General features: G+C 48.0%; 4 protein-coding genes and 1 gene segment (V, D, J or C); all 5 read left to right on the forward strand.

Annotated features, from left to right (window-relative positions):
• LOC128404187 (immunoglobulin lambda-1 light chain-like) overlaps positions 1-12,151 on the forward strand; it is a 236,029-nt gene that overhangs the window by 178,571 nt on the left and 45,307 nt on the right. The window lies entirely within an intron of this gene.
• Positions 1-12,151, forward strand: part of LOC128404184 (immunoglobulin lambda-1 light chain-like) — a 222,292-nt gene that overhangs the window by 118,115 nt on the left and 92,026 nt on the right. The gene's annotated exons all lie outside the window — the stretch shown is intronic.
• Positions 1-12,151, forward strand: part of LOC128404208 (immunoglobulin lambda-1 light chain-like) — a 94,136-nt gene that overhangs the window by 46,829 nt on the left and 35,156 nt on the right. The gene's annotated exons all lie outside the window — the stretch shown is intronic.
• Positions 1-12,151, forward strand: part of LOC128404186 (immunoglobulin lambda-1 light chain-like) — a 53,653-nt gene that overhangs the window by 18,205 nt on the left and 23,297 nt on the right. The gene's annotated exons all lie outside the window — the stretch shown is intronic.
• Positions 2,399-3,161, forward strand: LOC128404192 (immunoglobulin lambda variable 3-9-like). The segment is given in 2 exon segments: positions 2,399-2,476; positions 2,580-3,161. Coding segments are annotated over 2 exon segments (381 nt in total).

A 12,151-nucleotide genomic window follows, 5' to 3' on the forward strand; every position in this document is an offset into this window, starting at 1 on the left:
ATGGCGTTTCAATAAACACCTCTAGGGGGCGCTGGCAAGCTTGATAAGATCCACTCTGTGCAACCAGCCAGGTAAAGGTAAAGGGACCCCTGACCATTAGGTCCAGTCATGACCGACTCCGGGGTTGCAGTGCTCATTTCACTTTATTGGCCAAAAGAGCCAGTGTACAGCATGACTAAGCCGCTTCTGGCAAACCAGAGCAGCGCACGGAAACGCCGTTTACCTTCCCGCCAGAGCAGTACCTATTTATCTACTTGCACTTTGACGTGCTTTCGAACTGCTAGGTTGGCAGGAGCATGGACTGAGCAATGGGAGCTCACTCCGTCATGGGGATTCGAACCGCCAACCTTCTGATCGGCAAGTCCTAGGCTCTGTGGTTTAACCCACAGCGCCACTTGCGTCCCTTGTGCAACCAGGCAGAGGGGGCTTAATCCACACGATGCTGCAGAGCACTAACCACGTCCTCCTCTTTCTCACATTACAAGCCTCCACCACATCATATCCCTTGGGGCAGATAATGCATTGGGGAACTGCTTTTCTCGAAGCTTTGTTGCTTCGAGAAAACAGGAGTTTAAAATTGGAACTTGAGAAGCTGCCTTGGTCAGATCATTGGTTCCTCGGTTCAGTGATGCCTCCACTGATGTGGAATCGACACAAGATAATATCCCCAAGGCAACTATCTGTAAACAAACAACAAATGTATTTTTAATTTTGATTTCCCTTCTTCTACTTGTTAATTCAGGGCAATTCTGTTGCAACAGATTATGACAGCTTGATGACTAAGCTCTTTAGCAACAAAACGTCGGAATTACCGGAACGACATCCGAGCACTGAACCACCGGTATAACACAAGGGGACTCTTTATTTACTTCGTTTGCAGTTGTTCGAGATAAAATCTATTTTGGAAGGAGAAAAGATGAGCACTGAAACACTGACATATTACAAGTCAACTCTTTATTTACTGTGTTTGCTATTAAGATAAAACTGGTTTGGGAACTGTTTAGATTCCCCCTTAGACACAAATATATGTATACCTATTAGTAACATTAGTAATACCTGCCTGCCATTTATGCTTAATCTAGCAAGTGCAAGTACACCGTGTAAAACTTATTGCGTGGTCAGGCAGAGACCCCCCAACCCCAGGTGACACCTGGGTGGAATAATGATCCATAACAACGTCTTATGGGATTAAAATTGGCCACAACTTTATTAAACTTTCAGGTGCAGGGAGACCTTGGCTTAGGCATGGTGCATTTATCCCTCCCAGTCCCCGGGCGGGGATCTGGGGAACATCAGGGTTATCCAAACTGTGTGGGGATTGAGCTGGCTGGAAAATGTATGTTTAAGCAGAGAGCCCACCCCCCATTTTTCTGCAACGCAGGGGAGAGCACTGATAACCTAACGGCATATGGCCAGTGACTCCCCCCATCACAACCCCTTTAATGGGGAACCCTGGGATTGGCGCCGCAGGGGGGTTGTGGGTCACCGCTTCACACCCACACCCACATATAGGGAAGATAGACTCAAGGATTCTGCCCAAGGCCTAAAACCGCCAAAGTTGTGGCATTTTCCTATGGGAAAGGCAAAACCTGCCAATGCAGGGAAATTCCTTCCCAGTCCTTCAACAGCCACCATCAATGAATGTATCAGCGCCCACATACCTGTAGGGAAGAGGTTAAGCTGCAAAAGGAAGGCATAAACTGAGGGAGGGCAAGGTGGGAGAAGCTCTGGAGCTGACTGAGGACTCCCAGGTAAGTTCCACCCTCTATTGTGTGCACAGGGCGGTCCCAACCGTACCTGGTCAACTCCCCTGGCAACACATCCGCTTGCCGGGGATCGTGTAGGGCCAGGGGGCTGCACGCAACCATGCAAAAAGCGCCCCCTACCGCATTTTTCACTCTATAAGACGCACCAGACCAAAAGACGCACCTAGTTTTGGGGGGAGGAAAACAAGGGGAAAAAAATTCTGAATCTCAGAAGCCAGAACAGCAAGAGGGATCGCTGCGCAGTGAAAGCAGCAATCCCTCTTGCTGTTCTGGCTTCTGGGATAGCTGCGCAGCCTGCATCCGCTCCATAAGACGCACACACATTTCCCCTTACTTTTTAGGAGGGAAAAGTGAGTCTTATAGAGCAAAAAATACGGTAACCAAAGGTTCCAACAACCTGGGCTCTCTTCTGCATAACACTGCAAATGGGAACTAGAGTTTAATTCTCACAAGATGCCCCTCCCCCCAAATAAGTGTTCACCTTTCATTTTCTACAGTGCAATAGCATGCATTTTATCCCCAGGGGTGGAGAGGAGGGTGTGCTGTGTTTTCAAGGGAAATGATTTGAATGTAGGGCGGGGTCAGGATATTGAAAAGATTTAAGAGAGCAGAGACACATCTGAAGCAGAAACCTCTGTACCTAAAGGAAAGAGAGCTCCTCTGCGTTCCCATCATGCTCTGGGCCTGCCTCTTCCTCACCTATTTCTCAGGTAGGAGAGAGAAAAGTCTTCCTTTCTTTCTTTCTCTCTTCTGAACAGAAGACCAAAGAGGAGTCTAACGCATCATGAGATATTTTGTCACTTTCTCTTTCAGGATCTTTGGCCCAGTATGTGTTGACGCAGCCCCCATCAGTGTCCGTGTCTCCGGGACGAGATGTCCAAATGACTTGTTCCGGGAGCAACATTGGTGGGAAGAGTGTGCACTGGTACCAGCAGAAACCCAGCCAGGCCCCTGTACTGTTAATATATGCAGACAGTACGAGGCCCGTTGGAATCTCGGACCGATTCTCTGGCACCAACTCCGGCAACACAGCCATACTGAGCATTGCCAAAGCCCGAGCAGAGGATGAGGCCGATTATTACTGCCAGGTGTGGGACAGCAGCACAGCTCACAGTGACACAGGCAGATGGGGAAGTGCGACAAAAACCTCTTGGTGAAAAAGGCAGCTGCTATCATACTCTGTCTTCAGAGGAGGGACTTTTCACTGGAATTGAGTTTTCATTTTTAAAAAAGCTGATTCCTACTGCCTTGCAATGGCCAACCTGTGACCCCCACTTTGCCTTCAGTTGCATTTATTTTATTGCTACCTTTACTGCCTTGATTCATGAGGGAATGTGAGTTAAGGGGATTCACTGAGGAAGATAACTTAGCCTAGGCCGCGGGAGCACAGCTGGAATAGCTAACATATACCTGTATATGCCTGGCCACAGAGATGTCTCCTGAACTACTGTTCTCTGGCAACCTTATCTTCCATTTCAAAGAATCGTAGAATTGTAGAGCTGGAAGGAGCCCCCCTTCAAAGTCATCTCATTAAGTAGTTGTCATTAAGCAGTCAGAAAATCCAAGCATTAACTCTGTGTTCTGTAGAGAAAAACAAAAGAACAGCCCTCCCTTTTCTCTGTCCTGATCTCCAAACCTGGCAGACTTCAGATCTATGACGTACTGGTGTCTGGTATAATGGCATTTCTGAAGTCCAGAATCCATAGAAACTTATAGAAGTGTTCCAGAATCTTCTAGTGTGTCTGGAAGGTTTCTAATGTTCCTAGGTTTTCAAGGGAACAGACATGCAGCTCAAATGGCGTCACTTGTTCTCTATCTTTCAAGGTCCAACTGCTTCTGGGCTGCCTATAAATGCAGTCTGACAAGGTCTCAGGTCTCAGGTCTCTACTGTTTTTTCAATCTCTCGTTCTGGATTGATTTTCACTTGCCTAGAGTACATAGTACGTTTAAGTTATTTTTCAACGCTATATTTTGCTGCAACTGGATAATGAAGAGATGGCCATTCTATGGACCTGGTATTCAACTGTCAAGGGACACGGATGGGGCTGTCTTCTAAATCACTGAGCCTCTTGGACTTCCCCATCCAAAGGTCGATGGTTTGATTCCCAACAATGACGGGGTGAGCTCCCGTTGCTCTGTCCCAGCTTCTGCCAACCTAGCCCTTCAAAAGCACGCCAGTGCAAGTGGATAAATAGGTACCGCTGTGGCAGGAAAGTAAACAGCATTTCCATGTGCTCTGGTTTCCATCATGGTGTTCCGCTGCACCAGAACTGGTTTAGTCCTGTTGGCCACATGACCAGTGGATAAATGCCTGCTCCCTTGGCCTGAAAGCGAGATGAACGCCGCAACCCCATAGTCGCCTTTGACTGGACTTAACCATCCAGGGGTCCTTTATATTTACCTGTTGAATAGTCAAGCTTATTTTTGCATTAGCAAACTCTTACTGATGAATCTACTGCATCCTGAGTGAACGTCACGCCTTCTTGGAGCTGCTACTCTACTAACAACATGCCCCTAGAGCCTTTGGGGCATGAATCCTGACAACTGGAACAGGTGGCATTTTAGTAAACAACTCTAGAGGCCGCTGGTGATCTATAAAGCACCCGAGTTGATGAGATCAGCTCAATGCAGCCAGGCAGAGGGGGCTTAGCCACACATTGCTGTATTATAGCACTACCCAGCCCTGTTGGAAATTCCTGAATTTTAATGGGGAAGGCAGATGAAGGGTGTTCAACCAGGTAGACAACTTAGCATAGGAGCAGCCATGTGGAGGGAACAGCCCAGAATTCCTCACACATCAAAATTCACATGTAGATTTGAGGGAACAAAGCCTTGGTTACCTATTTCCAAAGGTGAGGAGAAGTGCCATGGGCTAAACCTGGCAGGTGATGTAAAAATTGGGGTTTGGCTTTTGCTGCCCAGCTCCCAGCCATTGTATCAGCACCCGGTTCATTGCTTTATTGTTAAACTGGCTGGCAGCAGCTCTCAGAGATTTCAGACAGAAGCACTTCTCTCTTCCCACTCTTCTCTCCGCCAAACAGGGATGGTCTACATTCGGCTACATTTTCCATTGTAAATGGAGGCATGGCCAAGGCATTGGCCGCCATTGCTCTTGCAGACTCAGTAGGCTGTGCTGATCAGAGCACTGTGGCGGGGCTGCCATGTGAAGTCAGTGAACTCTACCTATCCCCAGTGGTCAGCGACACACAAACCATTTCTCACACTTGTCTAGGACTGGGCAGAGGAGGAATGGTGGAGACCGCCTCCCCAGCTTGACCCTTCCAGGGAGGAGGAAGAGAAAGACAGTTCAGATTTACAAGAGGGGTTTGAGGGAGATCATAGCTCAGGGGCAGATAAGGGGAAATATACAATATACAATGTGACACTAGATGGCGATGGTGAGCCTTATAGAAAATTCAATGTATTTTTAAAAACTTTTTAAAAAAGAGTTCTCAGAACATTTGTTATATGTGTTTAGAATCCACCTTAGATACAAACCTAGGTAATACATATTAGTAACATAACAAATACCTGCCTGTCTTTTATGTTTAATCTAGCAAGGGCAAGTACACCGAGCAAAAGTTATTTATTATTTAAACTTTAAAAGAGAGTGTCTTGCATAGTTTTTATAAAAGTTGTGAGAATGGGCAATAGGTCGTGCCTCAAGCTCAGTGGAAATTTCCAAACAAAGAGGCCACTAAAACACAAAAGAAGGAAGTTCCCCATATAAGGCAATGAGATAAAGGAAGAGTGTAGATTGGTCTATGTATTAGAGATGTGCTAAATCATGATAGGTAGATTGTAAGCCAAGCCTCTAAGGAGGGGCGGCAGCAATAGGGACAAAAGTTGGAACCAGAGGCTTGCTCGGGGCTCTTCGTGCTTACGGAGGGCCCGCTCTTGCAATTGCGTGAACAATAAAAGGGTTATCCTTATACTGAGTCCTTTGTCCTGTTCTTTCACCACGTTTCAATATCTCACAAATCTTGGCGCCCGAACGTGGGGCTCCCGACGGATTGCGCAGCGACCCTTGGCAACCGGGTGGGCGCCACTCCGCTTCTTCGGAGTAGCCCGGCCCTGGCGCCGCTTGTGACAGTCTACGGGGGCTGATAGACGGGACTCCGGTATAAGAGGACAAAAGCCTAGGCTGGAAAACAGGTCGCGGTCGGGGACCGTGAGCACCCAGCGGGGACGCCCGCCTGTTCACTAGTCGCGTGAAGCGGCGCTGGACGGAATTGGGTGAGTAAATAGTGGGACCTGGGAAGGGACGGGGGTGAGAGACTCGTCTCTTGTGTATGAAAGAGAGGTTCCATACGGACGCGTGAGTGTGGATCAGGACCTAGTCCTGACGGGAGGATTAGCTTGCGGTTCCGTTGTCCCGCGAGGGAAACGGCCAGGCGATTCCGTGTGGATCTGTGAGAAAGTGAACACGAGACATTGTAATTATGGGAAAAGGACAGAGCAAATGTAGAAAGGGATCTAATGGAGGGAAACAGGATCCGATCGATCCAAATAGTCCTCTGGGTCAGGTGTTATTGGAATGGAATGAAGATGAAGTGAAGCAATATACCAGGGGATTATCAAAGGTGAAGATGATTAATTTTTGTAGGGTGGTATGGCCTACGTATCCAATAGGTCCCGAGGGAGGTTATAATTGGGACCCAGAGGGGGAGACTGATGTATATTGGATGAAACAATTGCGGTGTTATCTAACTAAGCAGAAAAGGGAGGATGAGAAATCCTATTTGGAAGTCTGGTTCCATGTTAAATTTTTCGGACCAGACCCTCCCCCGACCAAACAATTCCCAGTTAGAACAAAGGGGGAAGATTCGGAGGATGAACAGAAGCCAGCTCCCTTTTCCCCCCCGGCTCGACCAGTTAGCCCTCCCCCTCAACCCCCTGTGACTGAGGTAATACTGAATCAGGGTCAGTCCCAACCTGACCCTAATTCAGATCAGAGAGACACTGGCCGAGAGCCCGGATGGGAGAGCTTGGCGGGTGGACAACTCACACCAACCGCTCCGCCCCCCTATCCGGGATTAAAGAGAGAGTTAGCCCAATTGAAACGGGACGTCGAAAATCTACCCTTTTATGGTTCTAGATTTGGGGTAGATAATACATCGCCAATACAGAATTTCCCCCTTCGTGAGACTCCTGGGGGCATCAATGCGCAAGGAAACCCGGTTATGGTATACGTAGTGAGCCCCATTAAACCCTCGGAACTTAGAGAATTAAAACAGACTCTACCCAAGCTACATGAGAACAGTCAGGAGGTAGCTAACCTCCTGCAGATGTGGATGGGACCCCACTTGTACACTTATACCGAACTGATGTACATTTTGGGACACCTTTTCACGCCAGAGGAAAGAGTGTTGATCAGAGGGGCTGCCATGCGATATTGGGACGCTAAACAAGTGGTAAACGCAGGGCAAAATCCGGTGGCGGGGGAGGCGAAATTCCCACTAGCTGACCCAAACTGGGACCCAAATAATCAGGACCATAGGACAAATTTACAGGACTTAAAAGAGATGATAATAGAGGGAATCAAACAGGCTGTTCCGCAGAGCACAAATCTGACAAAGGCCTTTGAGGTAAACCAACAAAAGGAGGAGTCTCCGGGAGATTTTGTCCAGAGGATCAGGGAACATTTAACTAAATATTCAGGCGTTACGCCGGAGTCACCAGCCTTTGACAACCTGCTAAAAATGCAGTTCGTGACAAAGGCTTGGCCGGACATTCAAAAGAAATTGCAGAAAACAAATTGGCAGGACGCCACTACCCCAGAATTGGTAAGAATTGCACAACAAGTCTATGTTAATAGGGACGCGGTAAAGAGCAAACAGAAATGCCAGATGATGGCAGCCACTCTCCAGAAGGCGTGGGAAGGCCCTAAACCAGGAAAAATTGATCAAGCACAGGAACAAGTTAGAGTTAATACAGCCTACAGAGGTAGGGGAGGGAGTCGGGGCCAGAGAGGAGGAGTTGCCCGACCGGCTGGACTTATTTGTTATCGGTGCAACAAGCCCGGACACTATGCCCGGGAATGTCGCACTCCAAGGGACCAGATCCCGGTGAACCCCCGTCCTGAGAAAAGGACGGATCCACGGACAAGCGAGAGGGGGGTGGAGGAAGATGCGGCTGAACTCTTCAGCCTGTATGATGAATAGGGGTCCTCCGGCTCAGGCCTTGGGACCCGGAATGAGCCACTGGTGAACCTATGTGTGGGTCCTCTTAGAAAGATGTTAATTTTTCTTGTGGATTCGGGAGCAACCCGGTCTTCCATATCTATAATGCCGCCCGGGGTAAATAAAACAGGACACAGTTTAAAGGTGGTGGGGGTCAGTGGTAAACCGAAGGAAGTTGTGCAATTGGAAAACACTGAAATAAGAAGGGAGGAGAGAGTGGTGATGGGGTCTTTATTGTTCATACCAGAGTCAGGCATAAACTTATTGGGGAGGGACTTGATGGTTCAATTAGGCTTTCAATTAATAGATTTAAATGTTGGAACCCCCATGTATATTTTGAAAGAAGAGGATGAAAATCAAATACACTCTGAGGTATGGGCAGATGGAAAAACAGTTGGTAAACTAGAGATGAGCCCTATTAAGATTACTATCAAGCCTGGAATTACCCATTTGTGGACCCCTCAATACCCAATGAAACGTCAGGGAAGAAGGGGTCTGCAGCCAGTGGTAAATGAATTGGTAAAGCAAGGATTGTTAGAACCCACCATGTCTCCTTTCAACTCCCCAATTCTCGCTGTACAAAAGAAAGATGGAAAATACCGTATGGTAGAAGATTTAAGAAACATAAATAGCATAGTGGTACCCCGATTCCCAGTGGTCCCAGATCCCTACACCTTGTTGAGCCGAATCCCGCCCAGTACCCGGTGGTATACTGTTATAGATTTAAAAGATGCTTTCTGGACATGCCCCCTGGACGAAGCCAGCAGGGATTTATTTGCATTTGAATGGGAGGACGCTGACACCGGGCGAAAACAACAATACCGGTGGACAGTATTGCCTCAGGGGTATACTGAGAGTCCCCTTTTGTTTGGGCAAGCGATAGGAGAAAAGCTGGCGGACTTTCGAACCCAGGGTCCGAACCGGTTGGTGCAGTATGTTGATGATTTATTATTAATAGGGGAGAAAGAAAAAGAGGTCAGGCAGGACTCAATTAGGCTCCTTAATTGGCTAGGGGCCCTGGGGGTAAAGGTGTCTAAAGAAAAACTCCAATTTGTAGAGCGAAGAGTTAAATACCTGGGACATATCTTGGAAGGGGGGACTAGAAAATTGGATCCCGACCGTGTAAAGGGAATTTTGGAACTACAACCGCCTAAAAACAAAACTGATGTCAGAAGAATGTTGGGATTGTTGGGATACTGTAGATTATGGATAGATCAATACGCTAGATTAACCCAGTTCTTGAATAAAAAGCTCATGGAGGGAGAGGAAGTAAAATGGGACAGGGAGGACCAAGAACGGTGGGAAGAAATAAAACAAATCCTGATATCGGCACCAGTGTTAGCTCTCCCAAACCTCCAGCAGCCATTTCATCTGTACGTCACGGCTACTGCCCGAGCGGCAATAGGGGTCCTGGCCCAGAAGAGGGGGGGGGCGGTATCAACCCGTAGCCTTCCTAAGTAAAACTCTAGAACCAACAGTAAGGGCGTGGCCCTCGTGCATTCAGGCAGTAGCTGCCGCGGCGGAGTTAGTAGTCGAGAGCAGGAAGTTAACATTTGGGGGAGCCCTAATAGTCCATAGTCCCCACCAAATAACCTCAATCTTGACCGGGGCTGCGTCCACATGGATGACAGACGGCCGCCTTGTGAAGTATGAGGGCATTTTGAGAACAAGTTCTGATATCACCATTGGGACAGACAGAAATCTGAACCCAGCTGAGTTCTTGAAAGGGGAAAGAAAGGAATGGGAGCCGGATGAGCATGATTGCCTAAATAACATACAGTTAATGGCGAAAGTAAGAGAGGACCTAATGGAGATCCCGCTCCCCACAGGGGAGCGGTGGTATGTAGATGGGTCGAGTTATGTGAGAGAAGGGAAGAGGAAGTCAGGATATGCGGTGGTACTGGAAAATGGAGACCCAATAGAGACTGGGGCCCTGCCAAGCACATGGTCAGCCCAAAAGTGTGAGATAATGGCGCTAACCCGTGCCCTAGAACTAGGGACAGGACTGGAAGTGACTATTTGGACAGATTCACGATATGCCTGGGGAGTGGTGCACACCTTTGGGAGAACATGGAGGGAACGAGGATACATTAGGGCAGATGGGAAGCAGATAGAACACATGAAGCTATTAGAGCGATTATTAGAGGCTCTGTGCGGCCCGCAGAAGGTAGCTGTGGTCCACGTTTCAGCACACACTTCAGGGAAGAGTCCAGAGGAGAGGGGAAACGCGTGGGCGGACCTAAGAGCAAAAGAGGCCGCGGGAGGTACCCCGAATGAGGAAGTTATCCGGCAATGTACCCTGCGGGTCCCTGTTTTGACCCCATTGGACATGACTGACTTAATATACACCCCCAAAGAAAAGGAATATATGGTGAAGGAGGGGTGGACAGAGAGGGAAGGAAAGTGGGAAACCCCGGAAGGGCAAGTGGTGCTCCCCAAAACGGTCATGATGGGCATTTTAGAAAAAGTGCATGAAAGTGGACATTTTGGTACTGAAGGGATGGTCAACTTGGTTAAGTCATTATATTGGAGCAGGGACATGTGGCCAATGGCCCATGCCATCGCTTGGAAGTGTTTGATTTGCCAGAAAGTTAATAAAACACGGGCGAGGAAAACAGAGAAGGGAGGGAGGCCCTTAGCAGTGTGGCCTTTCCAACGGGTACAGGTGGATTTTACTGAATTACCAGAAAGGGGAGGGCAGAAATACCTACTAGTATTCAAAGACCACCTGACGGGATGGGTAGAGGCCTACCCCAGCAGAAGGGCCACGGCCCAGGTAGTGACAAAAAACATACTGGAAAATCTAGTCCCAAGGTATGGAATGATTGAGGTACTGGACTCGGACCGCGGGACCCATTTCACCCAGAAAATATTACAGGAGGTAATGAAGGAAATAGGGATTAAATGGGATTTTCACACCCCATGGCACCCTGAGAGTAGCGGTAAGGTAGAGCGTGCGAATGCTGAAATCAAGAAACATTTGACAAAGTTACATTTGGAGAATGGGTTGCCTTGGACGAAGAATTTACCTCTGGCCCTACTACGTATGCGAATTGCCCCTAGGAAAGATATAGGACTGTCCCCTTTTGAAATGATGATGGGGCGGCCTTATCTGTCCCAATTGGGAAACCCTCTTATTCAGTTCAAGGACATGTTTCTTAGAAAGTATCTGCAGACATTGTCCCAGTCTCTATTATCTCTCCATAGGCGAGGAGTCTTGGCACAGAGACCCCCATTGCTGGAACAACAGCACAATTTCCAACCCGGTGACCTGGTCCTGATCAAAACGTGGAAGGCGGAAAAGCTCAGCCCGGCGTGGGAAGGTCCCTTTCAGGTCCTGTTGGCTACCGAATCTGCCATACGGACTCGCGAACACGGATGGACGCACTACCACCGGGTGAAAAGGGCCCCGCCTGAGAGTTGGACGGCAACGCCAAGCCTAGACAATCCACTGAAGGTGAAACTAACCAAGTCAGGGACCAGGAGCCAGGGAAAAGATTTGGGACAGTAATGTGTATATTCTGCACCTGCAAGTGTCTTTTTGAATGTTGCTGTTGCTCCCATTGTGAGGGCTGTGTCTGCTGTGTTCACTGTACTAGGGAATGTACAATAGTGTATATAGAGGACATAATAATTCAATATTGTAGAGTCACCCTAGAAACTGTTCATTGTGAATTGCTAGAGACCCCCACCGTAACCCAGGCCCTAGAATATCTTAGAAAGAGAACACCCCCAGAATGAATTGGGTAGAGAAATGGGGACTGACCGTCTTGATGTTGAGCATAGTCCGGGGCGAATCACCACAGTGTGCTGAATGCATCCAGACCACCAGGACGGGAAATAAGATCACGAGAACTTTAATGTATTATAATGTAACCCCGGATTGTACTACAACATTAAATCCATGTGTATACAATCAAACCCAATATTATAGATGTAGAACTAAAGAAAATAAGACAGAATGTTATGAACCATTGGCAGTAGGGCCTATCACGTCAACCATTTATGTGTATGGGTACAAAGGGGGAACCGCAAACAAGCAGGGAGGAAAGAGAAATATGTTCTCTATAGCTCAAGATAGACAGGGATACATAGCCCATAACATAACTAGAGGAGGAGAGGCAGTTTATGTATGCTTTGATGCCTGCACTGCCATAGCCAAGGGACAAGGACCAAATAATCAAGCAGGAGTAACTTGTGGCT

The sequence above is a fragment of the Podarcis raffonei genome, chromosome 16 (genome assembly GCF_027172205.1).
Source record: "Podarcis raffonei isolate rPodRaf1 chromosome 16, rPodRaf1.pri, whole genome shotgun sequence".
In the NCBI taxonomy this organism is placed as follows: domain Eukaryota; kingdom Metazoa; phylum Chordata; class Lepidosauria; order Squamata; family Lacertidae; genus Podarcis; species Podarcis raffonei.